Genomic DNA, 23,524 nt, shown 5'->3' with positions numbered 1-23,524 from the left:
GGCATGCTTTAGATCATGAGCCCTTTTCTGTATCCACACTCTTATATTCTTGTAATTCAAGTTAATCTTGCTTTCTGTCCAAATACAAATTCTGGTTACAGAACTTTTCTAGCAAAGTTTTCTAATAAGGACTTTTTGTTCTTGAGTGTTACCAGTGCTTTGCATCGTGAGGTAAAACCTCTGTATTTTCATTCATGAAGGCGTCTCTTGATTGTAGACTTTGCTGTGACAATGCTGTGCCTTCCTCTTTGAGAGTGTTCTTGACTCAGCTGGGTTTTTCTTCACCAAGAACTGAATTGTGCGATCATCCACTTTACTTGGCTTTTGTAGTCTTTGGAGTTGTTGAGCTCGCCAGTACACTCATTTTTTTTTTTTTTTTTTTTTTTTTAAGAACGTACCAGATTGTTGAATTGGCCACTCCGGTCTCTTTTGATTTTTCAACCTAACAATGTTTTCCGTAAGTGGTTTCTCTTTGGACTGCATACTGAGAATTCCCATGAACAGCTTCCAAATGCAAATTGGAAACATTTCTTGAAATTTTATCTCCTTAATTTGCCATGAAATAATGAGAAAAAATGCAGCAACTGGCCACAGCTGGCCACAGAACTGCTTATAAGTGTCCAATTTAATTTCTTGAATTGAAGCTGAAATTCTACACTTCAATCACATCTTGATTGCTTTATTTTTAAATCCATGGTCATGGTGTAAAGAGGCAAAATTACAAAAATTGTGTCATTGTGTAAAATATTATGGACCCGACATTACAAAATATCATCATCGATGTGTTGCGATACACACACTCTTAAAGGGAATGCGAGAAGCTGGTTTGATTAGGTGTCATAACCAGACCCCTTGATAATGTGTTAATTCTAATGAAATGAATATATACATACTCCAGCTAAGATTCCAACAGTATATACATTTTGCACATGCTATGATCATGAATATAGAGACTGATGTGTTTAGTTAAACGTGGTAGCCTTTGAGTCTGAGTCAACATTGCAGTAGACTGACTGGCAGTATGGTTCAAGTCTTTGTGTGTGTGTGTTGTCATGCACGGTGGTGTGTATGCCTCTGTGTATGACCTTAGAGCTGTGAGCGATGTCTCGGTGCTGTCAGCACTATTAGATCTTTGCCACGGAGAGAAAAAAAGTGCTACATCTTCCACTGTTGTAAGCAATTTCAGCCATGATTCTGCCCCTCAGCCAGGGAGTTAAAATTTAATGGGTCTCACCTTCTGTGCACATCCCCTCATCTCTCCCTCCTTCTTCCTGTCTCCCTGAGTTCTTCACTGTTCCCTTTCTTTCTGAACACACACACACACACACACACACACTGAAACTCATACTACAGATTAACACTGCTGATGTTAGTCATCAATGTCCACTAACACTCAGTAGCGCTGATATTGCACCATTCGTGTCTGTTATGTTTTTTTATGGCTGGGAAAGACTATTTGCAATGTTCCTTGATAGTAGACACGAGCATATATATTTGTTCTTGTATTAAAGAGTCATGCAGAAAAGAATGGAAATAGGGTTAGGTCTTTCAGTAAATATGTAATACTGTAGTCTTAGTGAAAAAAATAAATGATATACCACAATTATTATTTAAATTGAATATGTATGATAATTATAACACTTATAGAGGGCACAGTGGGTAGTATCTTTGCCTCGCACCTCCAGGTTCAATTCCTGCCTTTGCCTAGTGTGTTTTGGAGATTACATATTCTCCTCATTTTTTAGGGGTTCTCTCCAGGTTCTTTGGTTTCCTCCTCCAGTCCAAAGACATGCATTGTAGGCAGATTGAGCATCTCTAAACTCTCCTTAGTTTGTGTTTGCCCAGTGATGGGTTGGCACACCGTCCAGGGTGTCCCTCACCTTTTATGGAGTACTCCAGAGTCCTTGTGATCCTGTGTAGAAAAAAAAGCACTACAGAAAATGAATGGATGGATATATCATATACTATATTACTAAATAAATATCATCATACTATTTTACTGTAATATGCTATTATATTGGTTTTTTTTTAACGAATGAACTAATTAACAGCATTAATTCCATGTAGAAATTTCTTCTACTTTTCTTCTACTTACTTCTGTTTATATGCTTCTGATAGGGATGTGATGTTTTGTTCAAGGACCTTATGTGTGATATATTAATAATACTTTTAGCACACAGTGTGCTTTCTAACTTTCTAAGTGGAAGCGTAACTTTCGTAGTTGTTGGTAATAAACAATGGGCAGTAGCGGTGCATTTTGAGTGTACAGATGAATCACGGTGTGTGTGCAGTCATATTTTGCGTCCATGCAAATGATGTTGACCCTGATACTTCTGTTGCTAGGAAACGGACTCAGGGGTCTACACCTGTTTCGCCTCCAGCTCCAGCGGCGAGACCAGTTGGAGTGGAGTACTTAATGTGAAAGGTAAACACTCAGACCCACACGCTTGCTTTGCACGTCGGTGCATTTTTTGTTTGATGTTGTGTTGAATTTGTTATCATTAGCCGTGGAATAGCCTCACACCAACATTGTCGTTGTCAATTTGTGCAGCAGGAAATAGAATTACCTTCATTACTAGTGACTGACTGATCTAATTAGGAAAAAATGCAGTGAGAGAGCAGGAGAGAGTTCTGCTGCTTCATAAGTGACAAGTTTTCCCAAAGCTATTAAACCTTGTCTTAAACTCAGGGTTGCCTTTCGGGAAAAGCTTTCAGTACTTGTACTAGTCTTTGTTTACAAAGTCAGTCAATTATGAGTCAAACTAGAAAAAATGCTCTTTATCTACGTGGCACACTCTGCAAGCAAGTGATAAAGTCGTTAATCTAGTCACATTTATTTACTATTTCTTAGTATAAGAAATTCTATTCTATACATACATTCTATACAGAATTTCATAAAAATGAAAAAAAAAAGGTTATTAATGCTATTTCCATGCTCTAACATTTGAAAGAAAATGTAAACTTAAAAATAGTTGAACTAATTGAACTATTTCAATTCAATTAATTCAATTTATTTATATAGCGCCTTTTACAATGAACAGTGGACAATTGTCTCAAAGCAGCTTACAGAAAGTAGAGAAACAGCGAAGGGAAAATTTATATATGTATATTTATATAAGTTTAAATTGAAGTTACTATTTTATCCCTAGGTTAATAACTAGGTTTAATAATCTTATATTCGGTTTGTTGTAATAAGGAAATTTTGATTTAATTTAAGACCTTATCACTTGCTTGCTTATTGTGCTACGTAGTTCTTAAATAACTTTATTCTTCATTTTATATATTATACTTCACTCTCTTTTTTTTAAGTCAGCCAAGCACATAAACATTACTGCAATAAAAATGTTATTGTGATATAAATAGTTGTACAGAAGCAGTTAAGCAGTGTACATGCAGAGAATAAACTCCTGCCTGTGTGTCTGTGTGTGACAGAGAGTGTTGATGTGGTTGTGGCTCCTGTGTCTGAGCCTTACCAGCTGCCCGGGCCGCCTCACAAACCCGTCGTGACCGATGTGACTCGGAACAGCGTGACATTGACCTGGCAGCCTAATGCCCATGAGGGCGGCTCAGCCGTGACCTCTTACATCATCGAAGCCTTCAGGTAAGAGAAACTGAGAACCACTAACTAAATATCTTCAGGTAGTTGTTCATGAAAAAATTCATAAGGTTTATTTATGTTTATTTTGCAAGAAGGATGAATTAAAACTGGCATATTTATTTTTTATCTATATTTTTATATCTCATTTATATTTTTGAATACATTTTGTCCTTTTACATTACATTTGAATATATAGCTTATTTCATTAATATTTCATGTATATTTCTTTTTCTTGTTGTCTGAAGAGGTCTCTGGCTAAAGAATTTCCTTCGGGATTAATAAAGTTCTTTCTTATCTTTTAAAATGGCATAAAAGTGAGTGCTGGATATGGCATGACAGCATTTATTAAAAAAAATTAAATAATGAAAATGATTATGAAACTTTGATTTTTATAGATTTTTTTTATTTAGTGTAAAATAATGTAGTTTTTAAAGAGCTGGAAAGACAAAAATGTTCTTATTGCATTCTGTACTGATACACACACATATACACACACACACACACACACATATTCTCATGTCACAATAGCACATATATGTACAGAGACATTTGTTCACTCCACTGGACACATACATTCACTGACTCCCCACTGCCTTGTCTCTCTTCTCTCTTTTTTTCTTCCTTCTGCTGGATATTATTGTCTCCTGCCAGAGGCAGCTCTTATAAGACATCCTTCATTTTTTATTAATTGAGTGTCAGTGTGACAGTTATGCTAGCCAAGCATGACAGACACGAGGAAGTATTGCCCTGTAGGTGCCCTGTTATTGACCCCTTTCCCCTCCTCCCTTATCTTTTTTCTCTCATCACGCATGCACACTTCCCGAGTGTGAACTTTAACCTGCGCTTAAGACTCTCAGTGCCACGCGTGTTCAGAATTTGTGCCTCTTTTGTATTCGCAAAATTCTGTGCGCGGTAAATTTAGCTGCGGAATGTGGACTGCTCTCTCAGACGGACTGAGAGCGGGAATATATGACATGCTAATGAATTCAAATCCAGTCCACCCGGACGACTCTCACGGCTATTGTAAGCCTGCTGTAATGGGGCTCGCTCTAATTACAGAGCTGAGGTCCTGTGGGCTTCACAGTGAGGGCTCATGGAGGGTATGAAGCAGGCTGAACAACAGAACGCTGCACACACACACACACACACACACACAGACAAACACAAGCACTGACACTGCGCTTTACTCCACTCGCTGGCCCCTCAGGGCAGTGGTTTGTGGTGCCACATGACCCAAAATTGATTCTTTATTGAGTGTTCTGGGCTTGAATGTAGTGTTTACAATAACATTTCCTTGCCTGTGGTGCTAAGGGACATATAGGAGGAAGAAAGAGCAAAAGATGAGAAATGGATAGAAGATGAGGAAAGGGGAAATAGGACCGGGGTAATGCGGAATGATAGAATTGCAAAGAAAAGCATAGTCTCCAGACACCTCAGTAAAGAAGGGCTTATATTTATAATTGCATCCGTTGTTATTTTTTAATAATGATAAAGGAGTACAAAAGGCCAGAGTGCATTCTTTTTTTTTGTCAAGTTGTATGCATTCATTCTGTAAGGACAGAGGAGGAAAGAGACGTGTGCATTTGTTCCGAGGCAATGGCCAAAGTGACCTTGGATTTATAGCCTCTCTCTCTCGCTCTCAGTGCTGCGAGCTGAATATTTACGAGCCTCCCGGTGTTCATGCCTCTCCGGAACATTGCAGGTTGGCCACATCTGCAGCAAAGAGGAAGCTCATGGGGAATATAAACCTCTAACTCTAGAATTAAGATGCTGGTTAACCACTGACAATTAAACTTAGCAGTGGTCAGATGCATGTAGTGTGTAATACAGATGTGGATGATGTGTAATATGACTCCCGTCTATTAACACACTGAGAGTGAAGTCATTTTCTATACTCTAGTGATTATACCAGGAACAAAGAAATACTTTAGTGTACTTCAACCTGATCTGTGTCTGTACTGTCTGTAACATTCAGCATGTAAGGAAGAAAACAGCTTGTAAGGAAGAAAAGTGATGTTATGGGAAAATAATGACAGAATAGAGCTGTTACCACCCTGAGGTTGTGATTTATTCCTCTTATTCCACAACAAGTCTATAATCAGAGTTTTTATAGTATAGATAGGTATATCTATACTCTAAGTATAAGTATAGAATAACATATGATACTTTTTTCTTATATACATCAGATGTTGAGTTCTGTCAATAAGCACAGAAAATATGTGTCTGTTTAACACAAATGCAAAAATGACATTCTAACAATGGAAAAAATGGCTTATCATTTTTGTTCTTTGATGTGGACACAATAACAAGAAATTCTGCTTCTTGAGGTTTTATTTCTCGGTGTACTTTGTGCTTCGCAGATGTTCAAAGTAGACCAGAAATTCCAACCTTTGGAAAAGTAGACTTATCTGTGAATTAACAGATTATATGGATTTCAAAGCTTCATCTACAAAATTACTTTACTTCACAACAATGTATTATTGACTTCCTCAGCACTTCCAAGAATTTTGGCATTTCTCTGAACTGAAAGAACCTGCTTATGTTTAAAACTTATAATGGCGGTGCTATTATAAATAAGTTTTGAATAAGCAGGTTTTATGTGCATTCACTTAGCAGAAACGTCAACTTCTTGGAAGTGTTGAGGAAGTCAATGATTGTTGATTTTGTCATGTAATGTTTTGTAGACGAAGCTTTCAGTTCTCTGAACTGAAAGAAATTAAAACCTGCTTAGTTAAAACTTATAATGGAGGTACTATTATAAATAAGTTTTGAATAAGCAGGTTTTACGTTCATTCAGTTCACAGAAGCATGAAAATTTCTCTCTGTTTGATCTCAAACATGTGCTACAGATGCGTTGGTTAGAGATTAGTTTGAAACACTCAGCTTTTCCTCTAATATGTTTTCGGACACGTTATTATTTGTAGTTGAACTCAAACCTCTAAGGTTAAAAGTGCATTTCTCAAACATGTTTTTGCCTGCACATCATAATGATTATATTTTCAGGGTCAAACGTCTTCCTCAGCGAGACGTATACTACGTGCCCCAGGCTTTAAAGCAGCCTTGCTGCAAAATATATTTTGGAATGTGTTTTAGTGTAATCATTTGGTTCAAAGATTTTTGGACATGCGAGGTTACATGGTTCAGCTTGTGTCGTGTACCCTGGTTGCGTTTTGCTATTTGCTTCCTGGTGTGTAAACCCAGCTAAAAATAACTGTCATTACAGAAAACTGTCATACATCCAGAATGAGCGGCATCATTCAGTAGAGCATGTAATGGCTATCTCAGAGCTCACCGATGAAAAGCCATAAGAATGCCATTTTGTGTTAAAGCACACACACTCACTCACACACACACACACACACACACCACTGATATAAATGAATACTATGGAATAAATGGAGTTCGATTCACTGATTTTATACTCAAGACATCATATGGTTGGTTTGCTAACTGTGTTCACATTAAACGGTCATTGTCATTTTGCAGTCGTGAAGGTCAGTGATTTGTATAATTTAATAAACCGTCTGACTAATGAAGATGTCACTTTTTTTTCTTCCTGCAGCCAGTCCGCAGGCAATACATGGCAGACAGTAGCAGACCTGGTGCGATTCGAAAAGCACACAGTGACCGGCCTCTTCCCCAACACCATTTACCTCTTCATTATCCGAGCGGTTAATGCCTATGGACTGAGCGACCCCAGCCCCATCTCAGAGCCTGTGCGCACACAAGGTTTGTATTTGAGACTTTTTCTTATCAGTGCTGGATGAATCAATATTAACAAAACTGTAGAAAATTGGCAGCAAATTTGTAGCATATGGATTATTTTGGGAGAATGAACAAGGTATAATCCTATAGACATGATTTAACACTTGATTTAACATTATCTGATTAACATAATAATTGTGTCCACTCAGGATCGGTATGCCACAGAAAAAAACAGTTTTTAAACTTTATTATGTTTAGATGTAAGTCCAACAGGGCAGGGGGTGGACCATAGGCAGGTTCAGCGAGAGCTGGGGGAAGTGGCTGTGGAACTACAGCAGCCTGCGCTACTGACTGCATCAAGCGTCCGGCTAACATGGACCGTGAGTACTGACCAAATCCTGTCTCTGAATCTGCAGTGTATAATTAGCAAAACATACTGCATGCGTCAGGCACTTGAATTCAGACAGTGCCAGGGCGACCATGGCGAGGAGGCAAACAGAGAATAATTGGCTCTGCTCTCTGGCTTTTCTTTCTACACTGTTAAAGTAATTATTAGCATCTGTTGTGTACAGAATTGGCCAGTTTGGTTTCACCTCTAAGTGCAATACCACTACACGGCTAGTTTCACATATTTTGGAGGAAGCAATTAACCTTTAACTTTACATATCGATAGCACTCGTGTAATAAATGAGGTTTAGCTAGCAGGTGCAAATTAGCAACAAACAGAACTATGTTTTTTTAGGAAACAATTCATTTGTTTATGATGTGTATTCATAAAGCAAAAGAAAATAAAATAACAGCGATAACCGATTAAAATATTGTACAGTTAATTAATTCATTCATCTCAGTCAGCATCATTGGTGTCTATAGCTTGTCTAACCAAGAACAAATCTGTCTCAGGTTGACCGCCAGTCTCAGTATATCCAAGGCTATCGGTTGCTTTACCGTCCCACCGGTGGCCCCTGGCTCCAGCAGGATGTGAAAGCAGCCCTCGAGCATAGTGCTGTCCTCAACAACCTGCTCAAAGGCACTGAGTATGAGGTCAAAATCAGGCCCTACTTCAATGAATTTCAGGGCATCGACAGCCACCCACTGATTCTCCGCACTCCAGAAGAGGGTGAGACTCTTATATTCGGTTGCTTATGTAATACACTTTAACTGTTTGGTTTAAAAAGAAAACGATCCTATAGATTCAAGAGCTTATAAACCATTACAGGATTATGGTGTTGAAGGTGACTTTTGAATCATGTGTTATTTTTTTTCTCTCTTTTTAGTCCCTAGCGCTCCTCCTCAGGCAGTTACTGTATCAACAGTCACACTCAGCAACAGCTCAGGAATCAGTGTTTCATGGCAGCCTCCCCCTGCTGAGATGCAAAATGGTATCATCCAAGAGTACAGGGTAAGAGGATGGATCATTGTTAAGTATGGAGTTTTACTTGTATAGTTCAAATTGGTAAAGTTTTACTATATATGTGAGGACAAGATATAATGATTATGATATTTATTCTAATACAAACCATTTGGAAGATGTTTGCTGTAGAATTTAAAACTCTAGAGAGAATCTTTGTATCACTGTTGTATTAACTGTGTAACAGTGAACTTGAGAAGAAGGTGAAGCTCTTAAGTAAGGATCCTTATGGAACGTGCCATGGTAACAATTGGTAATAAGGCTTGACTTAAGCTATGCTTCCATCCAAGTTTGTGAATTTTACTGCAAAAAATAGGAATATCGCATAAAACCATTTCTATCCCTATTTCTAGATCTATCCCTCTAGTTCTTTTCCTATTTCTAGATTCTATCCCTCTATTTCTATATAAAGATCATTTCCACTTGTTGGAAAGTTTGTGCGCTGATACTTCAGGAATTGAAGTCACTTTATTATTATATTAAAAAAAAAATATTTGGACCTCATCGTCTTTTCCGAACATATCTCTTACTCTCTGCTGTTTTTACTTTTCGTAGCCAGTTATCCAATCACGTGATTTTTGATGAAGTTTTTTATGTGCATTTTCGAGATCTGGAAATCTGCTGTTTCCATTCAGCATTTTTTTTATTTTTATTTTTTTGGAAAAAAAAAACAAACTTCGAGTTGACTCGAATACAGATAGAATAAAACTGTAAAGTAAAATATATATTAAATCCACAATTTTTATTTTTTTAAAAATAAAATATCCTTAATTTATATCCTTAATTTTTAAGGATATATACTATATCCTTAAGTGCAAACTATGATATTTCAGATACTGGAGCCTTTGCGGTGCTGCTGTTTATAAGACAGTTGTTGTCTCTTCCAGATCTGGTGCCTGGGAAATGACTCTCAGGCTCGCTACCACGTTAACCAGACTGTGGACGGGAACGTGCTGTCAACAATGGTGAAAGGTCTGCTAGCCGGCGTCCTCTACCAGGTGGAGGTGGCAGCAGTGACCAGTGCTGGAGTGGGCATACACAGTCAGCCAGTCCCTGTCCTCATCAGTGAGTGGCCACTATATCATAAGATACAATTCTTTTATATTACAGATAACTAATATTACAGATCATTTTTAAGTATTTTATGTAGTTTTTACAGTGCATATATTTGCACAGTGCCACTGCTTATGGCTTGCTCATTAGGGATAAATATAAATATATTGTTTTTTTGTAATATATTTTTCATTTTAATTATATTCATATAAAGCTGCGTTGCAACAATGCCATTTGATAAGAGTGCTGCACAAATAAAATTAAAGTGAATATATTGTAAAAATATGATGTACAAAATTACACACACCTTCATTGCACTAAAATTGCATAATATATATTATTTATATAATAATTTATTATTTATATAATATATATATATATTAATATATTACATAATATTCATAATATTCTTCCATTATTCTTATTATCATATTCACATTCCTATCCTAGGAATGTCATCCTCTATCTATCTATCTATCTATCTATCTATCTATCTATCTATCTATCTATCTCTGTATTCATATAGTATTTTTATATTTTCTGTCTATATTTCTGTCTATATTCACTTTCCACTACCAGTACAGTTATTTTTATTGTAATTCTATTCTTAGTCTATTTTATACTATTTGATTTTATGATTCTTTAATTCTACGGACCACTGAAAAAAGCATTTTGCTTCAGGTGGTATTGTGTATGTATTGTGTATAAAATTTGAGTAATAATTTATTTTAGCTATGCTGAGGGTATTGCAGTGGTACTGTGTCCTCTATTCTTTCGCTGCAGAATGCAGCACAACAGTGTGTACTTTAAATTCCAGCGAAACTTTTGCAGTGAGACGTGTAGAGCATTTTAAAACTAGCTTTCAACGCTGTTTTTTGTTCCTTCTTTCTCTCTCATGCTCAGAGTTACCATCAGAGCAGCCTGTCCCAAGTGGGAGCGGAGACTCGGATCAGAACGTCAGTCTTGCTGAGCAGATCACAGATGTGGTAAAGCAGCCTGCCTTCATCGCGGGTATCGGTGGGGCATGCTGGGTAATCCTCATGGGCTTCAGCGTGTGGATATACTGCAGACGCAAGAAAAGAAAGGAGCTAAGCCATTATGCCACTTCGTTTGCTTACACACCAGCAGGTAGACAAAGTACCATGCACAAACTCCAACATGCTCACACATACAGTATATATATTTTTATATATATATATATATATATATATATATATATATATATATATATATATATATATATATATATAAACAGACACATTATGGCTTTATTTGTTCTTTTACAGTTGGCTTTCCTCATGGGGAAAACACAGGACTAAATGGAAGGTAGGTGCCTCAGTACACAGTTAAGGCTGTTGTAATAAAGATCTTAAAAGACTTTGGAGTAATACTTGAATTTTTTTCTAGGCCTGGAGTGTTGGGTTCTAATATGGGGAACTATCCCTGGCTAGCAGATTCCTGGCCCACTACAAACCTTGTGCATAATGGCAAGGATTCGGTCAACTGCTGTACCTCCAAACATGACACAGCAGAGAGATACTACAATGGTGAGAAACCTGAGACATAAAGTCAAAGCAAACATAAACATAGAGTTTGATTTTTAAATTACTCCATAATCTGTAGTGATGACATCAGGTATTTATTTTCACTGGTGGGATAAAACTGCCCTGGAGAAGAGCAGAGAGAATCACGCCCAAGAAGTTCAGTCAACAAGGTGCTTATTTCGGCTAAGAAGCAATATGAATACAGTATGTTCCCATAGAATCAGATATATGAGTGATTCAAGTAATAGCGTGACCGAACATTACAGATACGTCACTTGTTTTTATTCTTATCTATTCTGTTTTCACAACAAGAAAAATCACTAAAGCACTTCATTACATGTTGTGTATGTGACAATTCGAATCCACCTGATTGGTTAGGGCAAGAATGAGGATCCGCATCTGATTGGTGAGTGATCACATCAGTCTAAAAAAAAGGGGAGTCAAGTCAGGGTTATTTGAGGTTCTGTGATGGACTGCAGATGCATGATAAATCTGCCCCAAACTAGTTTATTCTATAGTGGCAAGAAATCAGAAAACCTTGAGGGTGTGATAAAAGGAGAACATTACATCACGTACGGGGTCACTGCAACCTCAAAAAATATGATAAGGATTAAAACATGAGTTAAATACGTGCGCAGACGATCAACAAGTATAAACACGGATACAGAGTAATACTGATTTTTATAAACTATGATAAAATTCATCAGTCACAAAGATGTTTATTTGCCATTTATTGGTTCAGTTTTATTTATATTCTCAGTGTCGGACACGGTTAGTAAAGAAAATGCTAAACACTAAGATCTGTACTCTGTTTCCACTGCTGCTTTTAGAGGCTGGAATCTCCAACTACCTCAACCAGAATGAGAAATACAGCAATGGCTCCAACGAGGGACCCATCTACAGCACCATTGACCCTACTGCTGAAGACCTACGTAGCTTCTCTGCCCAGTACTCTCAGCACACCACACCTTATGCTAGCACTCCCATCATGCCTTTCACTAACCAGACACCCTGCAGCCCTGACCAAGATGGAGACCACTGGATTAACCAACCAGGGACGTCCAGTGTGCAGTACGCTCAGCCAGACCGCGCTAAAGCAGATAATGGTATATGAAAAATGAATATGCATTTCTTTTACAATTTGAGAAGTTTTTCATTCACTCAGACTGAGTGATGTTTCGAACGCTTGACTCAAAACGATGATTCGTTCTTCCTGTAGCTAAACAGTCAAAGCAGAAATCAATGGGGAAGGCAGTGAAGACTCCATCTCTGAACTGGATGGAGCCTTTACCACCTCCACCTCCTTCTTCAGAGTTAGAACACTGTGCAGATGATGATGAGGAGGACCATATAGAGGACATGTGGTAAGAGCATTCTACAGCTGATTAAAAGCTGTTCAAATATACATTTGTTACTGGTTAGTCTTTCAGAAATCTAGCTGACTTAACATCTCTCCTGTATGTTTGTTTCTAGCAATTTAATTATTATAATGAATTTCTGACAAATATACAAATTTTAGCTTAAGCAAGGAGGAGATTGAATGACTGAGATCTCATACGACCCCAAAAATAAATGTCACAGGATCAGGGGGTCAGATATGAAGCTTCCTGGACAGAGAAATGGCACATTGATTAACACAGAAAACATGATGGTCAGGTACAAACGATAATAACCTCAGGAATGGACAGAAGTGAACATAAATAAATAAATAAATAAATAAATAAATAAATAAATAAAGAACGCTGGTTCCTGATTGTCACAACAATATACTGTTGACCTTATTGAGTTGTGTGCTGAATGAATAGAATGCTCTGCCTTCTCTGTCAGTCAGAGCAACATTAGCCAATTGCACATGTGCGTGAAGATGGTAGATAGCGCTTTCCTCAGATTGTGTTACACAGCCCTGTGGTACAGCATGAGCAGCAGATCAAAAAGATGCAGCTGGATTGTTTTCACGTGTCTCTGAGGAAAAACGTGTTAGCTTTTTCTCTCCCTTATTGGTATATTTAGTGTCATTACTGTTTACCCTGCAAGGCCTTAGTATTTATTTGAATGAATCCATCTTACATGTTCAGTGTAATTCAGTTGTGTCACTTTTAACAGTAGACATTGTCTCAAAGCAGCTTTACAAAAATATAAAAAAATCAGAATAAAAATTACAAAGTTTAAATTTTAATTTATATTTATCCCTAATGAGCAAGCCTGAGGTAATGCTGGCATGGAAAATCTCCCAGAGACGATATATGGAAGAAACATTGAGAGGAACCAGACTCAAAAGGGAACTCATCCTCATCTGGATGACACCGGAAAGTGCGATTAAATAAATGTCTTTTCTACAACTGTATAATGAAATGTTTTTTATTGTAAATCTGGATACAGCTTGTATAAATACTCTTGCCAGCTCTACTGGCAAGAGTATTGCACCAGTATGCGTCAAAAAAAAAAAGCACTGGCTGCATGTACAGCATCAGTGAAAAGTGTAAAGTGGGAGTTAAGGACAGTCAAAGGACAGTTCATTTACTTCTTGTAAAGCTGCTTTGAGACAATGTCCATTGATAAAAGCGCTATACAATTGAAATTGAAAATTTACAAGAAAATGCACAAGTTAATGTGAGAGTGAACAAACAGCATCACGACACAGACACTCACACAACAAAACCTTAAGACTGCTGCAGGTTATTATTTTAAATATAGTTCACCACATAAAGAAAGTGACAGAGGCTAAAAGACAGAGACATTTTGATGGATGGGTGTCTCATCGAGTTGGTGTGGAATGAAATGAAGTCATGTCTATTCTCCGAGTCAGGTGTGAGACAGATAATTAAAAAACACTTTTGGTGTGAACAGGCCATACAGTGCTAGACTTTGAGTACTTTCGGCAGAAGTTTTCCTTCCTGAAAATCTTTTCTGTAAGTTTTTGAAAGGTCTGGCTCGACTTAATCTGCTGCATGTCCTGAAAGAAGTGTTGGCTGCATTTTAGAAATGGAATGAATTTTCAGCACAGCGTTTTGGATAGGATAGAACATTCTTCTTTTTTCACAGTTTTCTTAACTTCCATTTCCGTGTCTGCTCGCCCTTGTCTAAAAGTTATAAGATTTGAATTAAACATGAATCAAATTGCAGTCATAAACATGTTGGCTGGATGAAAGCCAGTCTCAAATGTCATGTTTTATACTTATTCCAGCACCAGTTGCTCCATTAGCTGTGCTGCTGGTCTTATTGGGCCTGACAGGGCTCTCAGTGGAGACTAACAAAGTTAGCGGCGTGCTGGCTGCTGATGTGGTCTGAAGACCGAATGCTCCTGTTTCTTTCCTCTCTCACTATCACATTACGTTCACGTTAGCCTGAAGAAGAGTTAGCTTTAGATGCTGAGTGGCCTGACCACAGGCATTGTGCGCTGTGTAAGTGTACAAGCGGAGACAGGCAGACACACATTTATCGCTCTTCACTACCTGGGCTGAAGGGTTCGCAGACGAGGCAAAGCACATTATCCACAGACGTTAAACAGAGCCGATTTACCGATTATACTGCTGAGATGAGGGAGCTGATAGCGCTGAAGCAGCCTCTCTCTCTGTTTTCTGCTCACGTCCAGCTGGTCCGTAGTAACAATGTTTGCCAGCTATAGGTGCAGCCCTTCTCGTATTACTCCCTCCAAGCAGAATTGGATCATTCACCAACACTCACAGCCACACAACCAAACTCGATTTCCATTACTAGCCTACAGTGAAGTTCTCCAATTTGCGATGAACTTGAGGATAACTTTGTTGACCTTTGCATGGACCCCTGGGGGCTTTTTGAGAGAACATGGGTGTGATTATTGCATTAGGTTGATAGCTTTATACCTGCCCTTTACTCTAAGCTTTGTCACAACAGTTTAGCTTCATAGTTCCAATACCTCCTACATGAACAAATCACAACCTCTGTGAAAGTGGACGTATTAAAGATCCCTGTAGTGGCCTTAGGGCACAGCACAATGTGTCAATCAAAAGGTATTACGTGATTAACATTCTTCTTTGACTTGGAAACCACACAAGTTAGCCAGAGGCCATAGTTTTGAATGCCTGCATTGATGTAGACATTGATATAGTGGTCACTAAAAACTGTTTACCCCAGATGATTGATTAAAGAATTAGCAGTTGTGTACTGGTGTTTGTTGCAGTAGTAAACTTCACAGAAGATATTTTCTCCTCATTCACAGCACCGACGAGGAGGACTGGTGTCCACCGCTGCCAGAAAGGACCTATCTAATAGATGGTGCAGCAGAGGACGGACCCTGTCCTCCTCCCAGAGGTGACGCCTCATCCCCGACAACCTCCTACAGCCACCAATCCACGGCCACTCTCACGCCTTCGCCAAGAGAGGAGGCACGGCACTGCAGCGACACACCATCCCGCCTTCTCCAGTCTGAACAACACCAGCTGGGACGGTGAGACTATCATTATATTGACTTGTATTAGCCTAAACTGCATTTTTGGAGGGGGGTGGGGAGGTCTACATTTCTACTTATAATCGCTAGGGCAAAATTTTAAAAATGAAGACCTAGTTAAAAATGGTAGCACTGTCTCAACATTCTACTTTTCATTTACTTTTTTGTTCTACTAATTTAAGTCACTGGCAAGCTGGCAATTAAGAAATGATGATGTAAATGCATTGTGTTTCATATCTGACTCTGCCCATGCCCATCTGAAAGTAAAAATTAGATCAGAACCTGTAAACAAACAATACAATAAAAACTCTACAATAGTGTGCCTCATTTTCTTATCTGTATTTGTATCTGTCTATAATTGTTTGTTTCAGATATTTGTATTCAGTTAAATCCCTTTTAGAGACTGCATTTTTAACATTTTTATATATTATATATATATAGTATATATAGTTTATATATATATATAGTATATATATATAGTATATATATATAGTTTGATATATTGTTTTTATTATTATTAATTATTTTTAGAATTCCCAGTCCATAACTATAGGCAAATATCCAAATAATGAAATATATATTATGTATTATCTATGAACTAGGACCTAATTAAAAAAAGGCTTACATTTTTTAACTCTTTGTGAGAAGCAACAAAAAGCTACATAATATAGATCAAGCTAAAATGATGGTGGAGCTACTGTAATTATTTGAAAAATTAACAACAACTGGAAACGATTACCGAGAGATGAGAAGTGGATAACGAAGAGGGTCAAAACCTGGTGTCACGTGAACAGGAAATTTCATGGTTGCATGAAGCACTGATTATAAAGAAAGAAGATTTATTTTTATTTAGATTATTTATTACAAATATATTTCTCTCATGCCCAGAACTAGTGTGCACCCATATCTAACACACCTTCTTATATATCGTACAGATATAGTTCCCATGTGTGTGTGTTTGGAAAGATGACATAGTCCCTGACAAGATAATGTGTGTGAGATGGTAGATGATGTTCTCCTTGCCTCACTGTAACCGTATATCACGCACATCATCCTGTATTGTGATATTGTGTGTGTGAAGTAGATGACATTCTCCTCACCTCACTGTGTCTGTATATCACACACATTGTCCTTCAGGGAGTTCACTTCCTGCCTTTTACCTCCATGTTCTGACACTATGATATTTGATTTGTTTTTCTCTTTCTCTGGAGGTGTTTCACCACTTACTTCTCTGTTTCTGCCTCAGAGAAATGTACCTTCTGAATAATTGATCCCTCTCCTACTTTCTGTTTATTGTTCCTGTTATTTTCTGACGCAGAACACTTTTTCGGGGATGTTACATGTCTTCCCTGGTGAAAGTTCATGAAAACGGTTCATGTAAAGATTTAACAGATGTCTATTCAATCGGTCGTTTGTTGATGCGTAATGGACATGTATACATTCTGCTTCGTTTGATGTTGACAGACGGTTGCCATGTGGACCAGTGCCCATCCCGCGGGCACCGAGCCCTCCCCTTACGCAGTCCAACCCGAACCTGTCAGCTAATCAGGAGAGCTCTGAGAGCGGCACACCTCAGCGAGCAGCACACCGACGGGATTTAAGCCAAGGAGCAACACAGAGTGTAGATAATGCCAATGCACCGGGTGTGTATGCTATGTTTTTTTGTGTGTGCAAGAATGCATTAAATAACAGAATCATATATTTTGTATCTTTGACAAGAAATCTCGAGCAGAGCCATTTCAAATGATTAACTTTCTACCATGTGCTACAACTCTCAGCAATGAAATAAAATAATGATACAAATTCTAGGCTATGAAATCAGTCTATACAGAGAGCATACAGAAACTCTCACAGGATTTGGTCAGAGAGCTTTACAGCGGCTGCATCAGTTGTAATGGACTTTTTTTTCCTTGTTAGGGCGAAGAACCTCTGCAGGAGATCAGCTCCAAACTCCTCCTGGCCAAAAGGCTCGAGTAAAGAAGAAAACCTCAAAGAGCAGCCAGTACCGCAGAGACATCATACAAGGAGGTGAGAGCAGCTCAGCGTTTAAGAACTCTGTGTATGTTTCATTATATGTCCTGTCGAGATGAGTTGCAGTTCACATATCGGCCCCTCTCTGTGTTTGTGTACACAGACAGAAGCAGCTCATGGCTGTGGATTTTGATGTAGCACAGCGATATTAATAATGACATAGCCTCAAAGAAAATTAAGTCAAGAGTCTGTTCCAATTCACTTATGCTGTAGGCTACTTTCAAGCAAATTTTTAGAGTAACCCTGTAAAAGGAAGCTGAGAGTTGACAACCTACCGTCATCCAGCATCCGGTCTAGCAGCTTGTTTTGAGATGTTTGTTCAGTTGTGTTTGATAAGGCAGGTGTGCTTCACATGTGTAAGATCAACAAAGTACAGCCACATTTTTCTTCTTTTTTTCTTAGCATGGAAGGTCACTATAGTGCACTTCCATTCCTGGTATAAAGCCATTACTTTCTCTCTTAGACTGTTTCCAATGTATCTTATGCAAAAAAAAAAAAAGGTTCATAAAATTGTCTGCCCTTAGAGAAGGAAATTTATTGGATTTAATTATAATTATTTGCTAGAAAACAAAGGTCTTGGTGGCAGAGTATTTTTTAAACTGTTCTGTCTGCTGCATCTCTATTGAAAAATTCATAGAGCTAAATATGGGGCAGAGTGATTCCTGCCTCAATGGGCCTCTATTAGCTCTTGGTGTTCCCTGTTTTTGACCACTAGGGTGTATGTAATAATAATTCTTCACCACAGCTGCACAGAATCTCGAATGGTGAGCAGTGGAACCTTTTTAGACATACAGTACAGTCGCAACTCAAATTAGTTAATTAATTCAATAGAATTAATAGAGCCTATAGAGCCTAAAATGTCCCACACCTATAGACCTATAACATGTGTTAATGCTCTAGTCACTTGCAATTCCACTTCCAATGGATATCAGTTCAGTAAAATTTTATTTGTATATTGCTTTTAACAGTGAACACTGCCATAAAGCAGATTTACAGAAATATATAAAAACATTCAGGATATATCAAATATTCAAAATCAGGATAGAATTAGAAATGATTAGAAGATTCTAATGAAGATTAGAAATGTATCTATTTATTCCAAATTTGCGAGCCAGAGGCGACGATGGCAAGGAAAACTCCCTCAGACGATATTAGGAAAAAAATCATGGCTAGGAACCAGTCTCATCATCTAATGCGAATATAAATAATTCCCCTTCTATAAATGTGTGCTACATGGTCAGAAAAGTGGTCATGAGATCTATTCTAGCTTTAACATGAAGTCTATCTTGTTGAAGTTATCAACTGACTTGAGTACAAAGCCGTTTGTCGCAATTTCAGTGCTAAATCTGTCCTAGCATTAGTTCAAAGCCATCTTCAGGGTTTCTAAGGGGTACCATCCAAAGTAATGTTATTTGTCTTTAGATGTCAGCCATCTTTTTAAAAATGCTTTTGATATATAATAGCAAATTGTTAGAAATTCAAACAATAGTTATAAACACAAAGCCTTCACATTCCAAAGAGTTCTACTAATGGTGAGTTTGTGTGCGAATAAAAGATGAATGATCCTGATGCTCATTAGAGAAATCAAGAGAAACATGGTGTATTCGCAAAAAATTTTTTGAACGCTCGTTCTTTTTTAGTCACAAAAAAATAATAAAAAAATAGAGTCAGGTGATTTCAACTTAAAACAGAATGTACTCTAGGTGTTAAAAGTGAGATTTTCTCTCTGCAGATCTGCCTCCTCCTCCAGAACCCCCTCCCGAGGACGAGCCTGTCCAGCTCCCAGCAGGAGACCTGGAGTGTGGACACACATCTTTAGAAAGAGATGGTGGCTCGCTGTCCTCCATGGAGAGGAGAGATCAGAACGCACGCAAGAACTCAGCTCAAAGACGCAAAGATGGTGAGAAGACATGCAATAAAATACGCATCTCCACTGTCTCTGTGCATTATAGATTAATTACACACACGGGCTTATGCAGTACACAGACACAGATGTTTGCTGTGAAATATTTGACTAAAGTTCATAATTAAACCCCGTTTCCATGATTTCCCAAAGCTCACAGGTAGAATCTGACTGATGTGCTAAATATATCACTCCACAGATGACGACCTGGTCCCTTACAACAAGCACAGCATTCTGTCCCGTGGTCAGATGTCCAGCAACTGCTCCACAACAGGAAGTTCTTCATCGCGAGGCTCGACAGGATCCAGAGGTCACGGAAACAGCCGGAAAAGGAACGAGGTGAGACAATTTGGAACTGAAGATCTCATATCATCTTAAAGTGACTTAAATGTTGGGATCTGATGTAGTTATTTAAACCTAATCCTGTAAAGGCCATAATCTGCTTTGAATAGCACTGTGGAAGCAAAGCTCTCAATCAGTAAAGCTTTAATTGCCCCTTAAGCCCTTAATTTCTAAACCTAATCTAACACCAGCACTATAATTGTCAGTAATTAGCCACACTACGTAAACATTACCTCCTCTTTCTTTTCTTACTATGATTAAGATGGAATTGGCTTCGATTCCTAGCCAGTTTGGGGTCTTTAATGGATCCAATGTGCTTGCATTGCAGAAATAAAGCACATTTTTACATCTCAGTTGGAATAAAGGGACGTCAGAAAGCCATGATAATGTGCCCTTTTTAGAGAAAAGTCACCATTTACCACTTCTTCAATCCAATCATGTATATATAAATATTACAAAACCACTGAGTTTGCATTGAGTGTTTAAACAATTCAGAGCTTGAATTTCAGGTCCATTCCTGTTCTCGCTGCTTGAAGAGTGTTGATATAACCTTATATAATCATGAGGCCGTCTAGACAAACCTATGGGATGGTGCTGGGTCTGAGTTCTGGGAGAAATATTATGAGAAACAAAATTTAGGCCAGAAAAAAAATCCAAAGAGAATTACAAATTTTCTCAGTAAAGAAATGTTTTTATTAGATTTCCTTGGTCATGTTAGGTAGATAAGACGCAAAACTCATGTCATATCGTGCATTTTGAATGAGCTGCAAATGAAGTCTATAGCAGTTGCTTTTAGACCGGTCTAATGCTGTTTTTGGAATCTTTAATATTTTATTACATTTTTATTCCTTATTAAAAAAACATTATTGCAGTTGAAAAATGTGCAAAAGAGAAACTTAAGTGTGTTTAGTACAAAATGCAAAATGTTTCCAATATGTGTACAGCGCAAACTTGAATCGGTTTGCATTCCCGGGCTAAACAAAGATTTCTAAACAAAGCTCTATAGTATTTGTGCTGCAGACTCTGTGTCTGACCTGAGCTTTGATCAGCAGCACAGAAAGACTCAGTAAAGCCAAAGAGAACACACCCATAATGCCATCCTAGTGACCCCAACCCCTTCTTTTTATGATCTAAACCTTTTTTTCACTTAAGCGAGGGAGTCCTGCCATGGGAAACAGGGCATAAACCCGTGTCCTTCACAGACCCCTGTCTCAGATCTATCCCCCTTCTCAGGTTTCCCCTCCGGGAGCTTTAAAAGCAGCGCTGACAAAAGAGGGCTGTGTGTTCCCGGGGGAGGGCGTTTCGGGTTACCCTTTTCCTCATCGTTATCTTTCCCAGCCGCACAGGGCGCGTGAAAAGGTGCTCAGTGGCGAGGGAAAGGGGCTTCGAGAGACAGATCATACGATAACCAGTCGCAATACTGAAGAAGAAATGAATGCTTTGAATTTACCAGATTCAAATGTCTACATGATTTCCTCATGAATAAAATATACACACATCAACAGAATTGCGTCTGTCTGTTAACACACTGTGTGTTTGGCAGTAATTGTGTTGATGCACTCTGTTTTATTCATGTGGAAATGGTGGATTTGTCAAGTCATTTTATTTATATAGCGTGTCCAAGAACGGAGATGAGCTGCGTCCCACATGACGTACTACACACTATCGTTTTACACTCTGCACTATGTAATCTAGTGTCTAGTGCATGGATTGTAGAAGGTTAGTATCAGAGGACTAATGATTTTTTATAGACAGGAAGTATTGTTTCCCAGTCTGAAAAAATATAAAACAGAATGCGCTGAATTTTTAAAAATGTAGAGAAATAAATAACACACCATGAGCTAATTTTTCCTCTTAACCAGCATCAGCGCTCGGAAGCTCCGCCCCTCTTCCTCTTGACAGTTAAATGCATGAACATTACACACTTAGTGTATAATCCAACTACTTAAAATGCATTTTCTTGCTTAGATTTTCAGTGCATGCTCACTACTCACACTACAAAATAGCATAGAATAGTGCATAAATATGCAATTTAGGACACACCTGTTGTCACAAAGCAGCTTTCCTAAATCCGGATGTAGCTTTAAATTCCTAGTGAGCTAACCAGGGGCGACAATGTCAAGGAAAAACTCCCTGAGATGGCATGAGAGTGGGATTATAACATGTTGAAAAATCCTGAGATAAGCTCAGGGCGGTGTTTATGATTCCAGTAGCTGTTGTTTGATCCAAAACTACAGTCTCTAACTGAGATAAATCAATCTGAATGCACCACTTTTTCAGTCTGTACTCTCAGTAATTTGGGAAGCTTCTCCTTGATGGCTTTGCTTCACTGAAAGAAAAATTAAAAGCTGAAACGGTTGACTTGAAAAGTACTGTTTTTTGTGTCTTTTTGTTTTTATTGTAAACCTTAATCTAATCTTGTGTATATTTGTTTTGTTTTTTTTGTTTTTAGGAGATGAGATAAGTAAATGCCAATGAACAGGGAGGGGGAAAATTAAAAAAAATAAAAAAAAACCCCTTCGGTCAACACAGCCATCAGTATTCTCTCATTTTCTTGCCTGAAAGAACAGATGAGCAGAGAGGAGGATGAGGACGAGTACAGAGATTCATTATCTGCCTCATCACATACAATTCATGGACGTTTCATTACGTTATTATTATTATTATTATTATTGTTATTTATGACTCTCATGGTGGGCCATTTGAACTCCCATAGTCACTGTAAATATTCTTCTCTTTAAGCTTTTTACACGGGATCAAGAGAAAGAAGAAATATATTGTATTTATAAGAAAAAGACGTAAAAGAGAACATGTCAAGGCAAAAAAAAAAAAAAGGGAGAAGGTCCGATATGAATTAAAAAAAAAAAAAAAAAAAATTTATCGTCTGAATGTGCCAACCTCTTTTTTTTTTTGTAGAAATGTACACAGTACTTTTTTGATCGCATACATGATATTGCACTCTTGTCGTGTCAGAGAGCCACAAAAGGGATACAGAGCACAATGCGTGTTTGAGCTACTTAGCTTTCATTTCCCACAGATAACGTCTGACCAAACTCCACACTGTGTTTGTCTGTTACGGAAGGCCGTCTCTGTCTTTTTTCTTTCTTTCTTTGTTTCTTTCTTTCTTTTTTTAAGGACTGCTTCAGTGACAGTGTGAAAATGTGTTCCGTTCAGAAAAAAAAAGGGGGAAAAAAATCTGTTCAGCTGACTAACTTTTTGGTAGTCCTTGTTGTTTTGTAAAAATGAAATAAAAACACATTTGGTGAACCATATGTGGAGTCGACTTTAATTTGATTAAAAAAAGAAAAGAATGTTGGAAAACTTCTTTAAACACTAGACAACAGTTTACACGTGGCAGATGATTGCTGCTGTGATGTGAGTGGGAGAAGAAGAAAAAAAATGTAAGAAAAAAAGCTATGCAGTTTCTTTAAAGCTTAAACTTCCATCTGGCAGATGAGCTCATGGAAACAAGGCATGACGCCGCTGGCACAGCGCTCTGAGCAAGAGCAGCGAG

The 23,524-nt window shown here is 38.0% G+C and overlaps 1 protein-coding gene across 3 annotated transcripts in view; it reads left to right on the top strand.

Annotated features, from left to right (window-relative positions):
- Nucleotides 1–23,269, top strand: part of robo3 (roundabout, axon guidance receptor, homolog 3 (Drosophila)) — a 141,678-nt gene extending 118,409 nt beyond the window's left edge. For 2 of the 3 annotated variants that reach the window (XM_058412737.1, XM_058412735.1), the window contains 18 exons: nt 2,344–2,425; nt 3,433–3,601; nt 7,161–7,327; nt 7,562–7,683; nt 8,204–8,420; nt 8,578–8,702; nt 9,599–9,776; nt 10,668–10,892; nt 11,051–11,090; nt 11,172–11,311; nt 12,139–12,414; nt 12,528–12,672; nt 15,507–15,734; nt 17,199–17,377; nt 17,652–17,762; nt 19,498–19,665; nt 19,868–20,007; nt 22,463–23,269. In XM_058412737.1, coding sequence (XP_058268720.1) covers nt 2,344–2,425; nt 3,433–3,601; nt 7,161–7,327; nt 7,562–7,683; nt 8,204–8,420; nt 8,578–8,702; nt 9,599–9,776; nt 10,668–10,892; nt 11,051–11,090; nt 11,172–11,311; nt 12,139–12,414; nt 12,528–12,672; nt 15,507–15,734; nt 17,199–17,377; nt 17,652–17,762; nt 19,498–19,665; nt 19,868–20,007; nt 22,463–22,474 — 2,724 coding nt within the window. In that variant the 3' untranslated portion in view covers nt 22,475–23,269. The remainder of the gene's footprint in view (nt 1–2,343; nt 2,426–3,432; nt 3,602–7,160; nt 7,328–7,561; nt 7,684–8,203; nt 8,421–8,577; nt 8,703–9,598; nt 9,777–10,667; nt 10,893–11,050; nt 11,091–11,171; nt 11,312–12,138; nt 12,415–12,527; nt 12,673–15,506; nt 15,735–17,198; nt 17,378–17,651; nt 17,763–19,497; nt 19,666–19,867; nt 20,008–22,462) is intronic. The other variant, XM_058412738.1, reaches the window with a different exon arrangement.
- Nucleotides 23,270–23,524: the final 255 nt, after the last annotated feature.

The sequence above is a fragment of the Hemibagrus wyckioides genome, linkage group LG16 (genome assembly GCF_019097595.1).
Source record: "Hemibagrus wyckioides isolate EC202008001 linkage group LG16, SWU_Hwy_1.0, whole genome shotgun sequence".
In the NCBI taxonomy this organism is placed as follows: Eukaryota; Metazoa; Chordata; class Actinopteri; order Siluriformes; family Bagridae; genus Hemibagrus; species Hemibagrus wyckioides.
The sequence above is the reverse complement of the archived record's forward strand: the minus strand, read 5'-3'. Positions and strand labels throughout refer to the sequence as shown.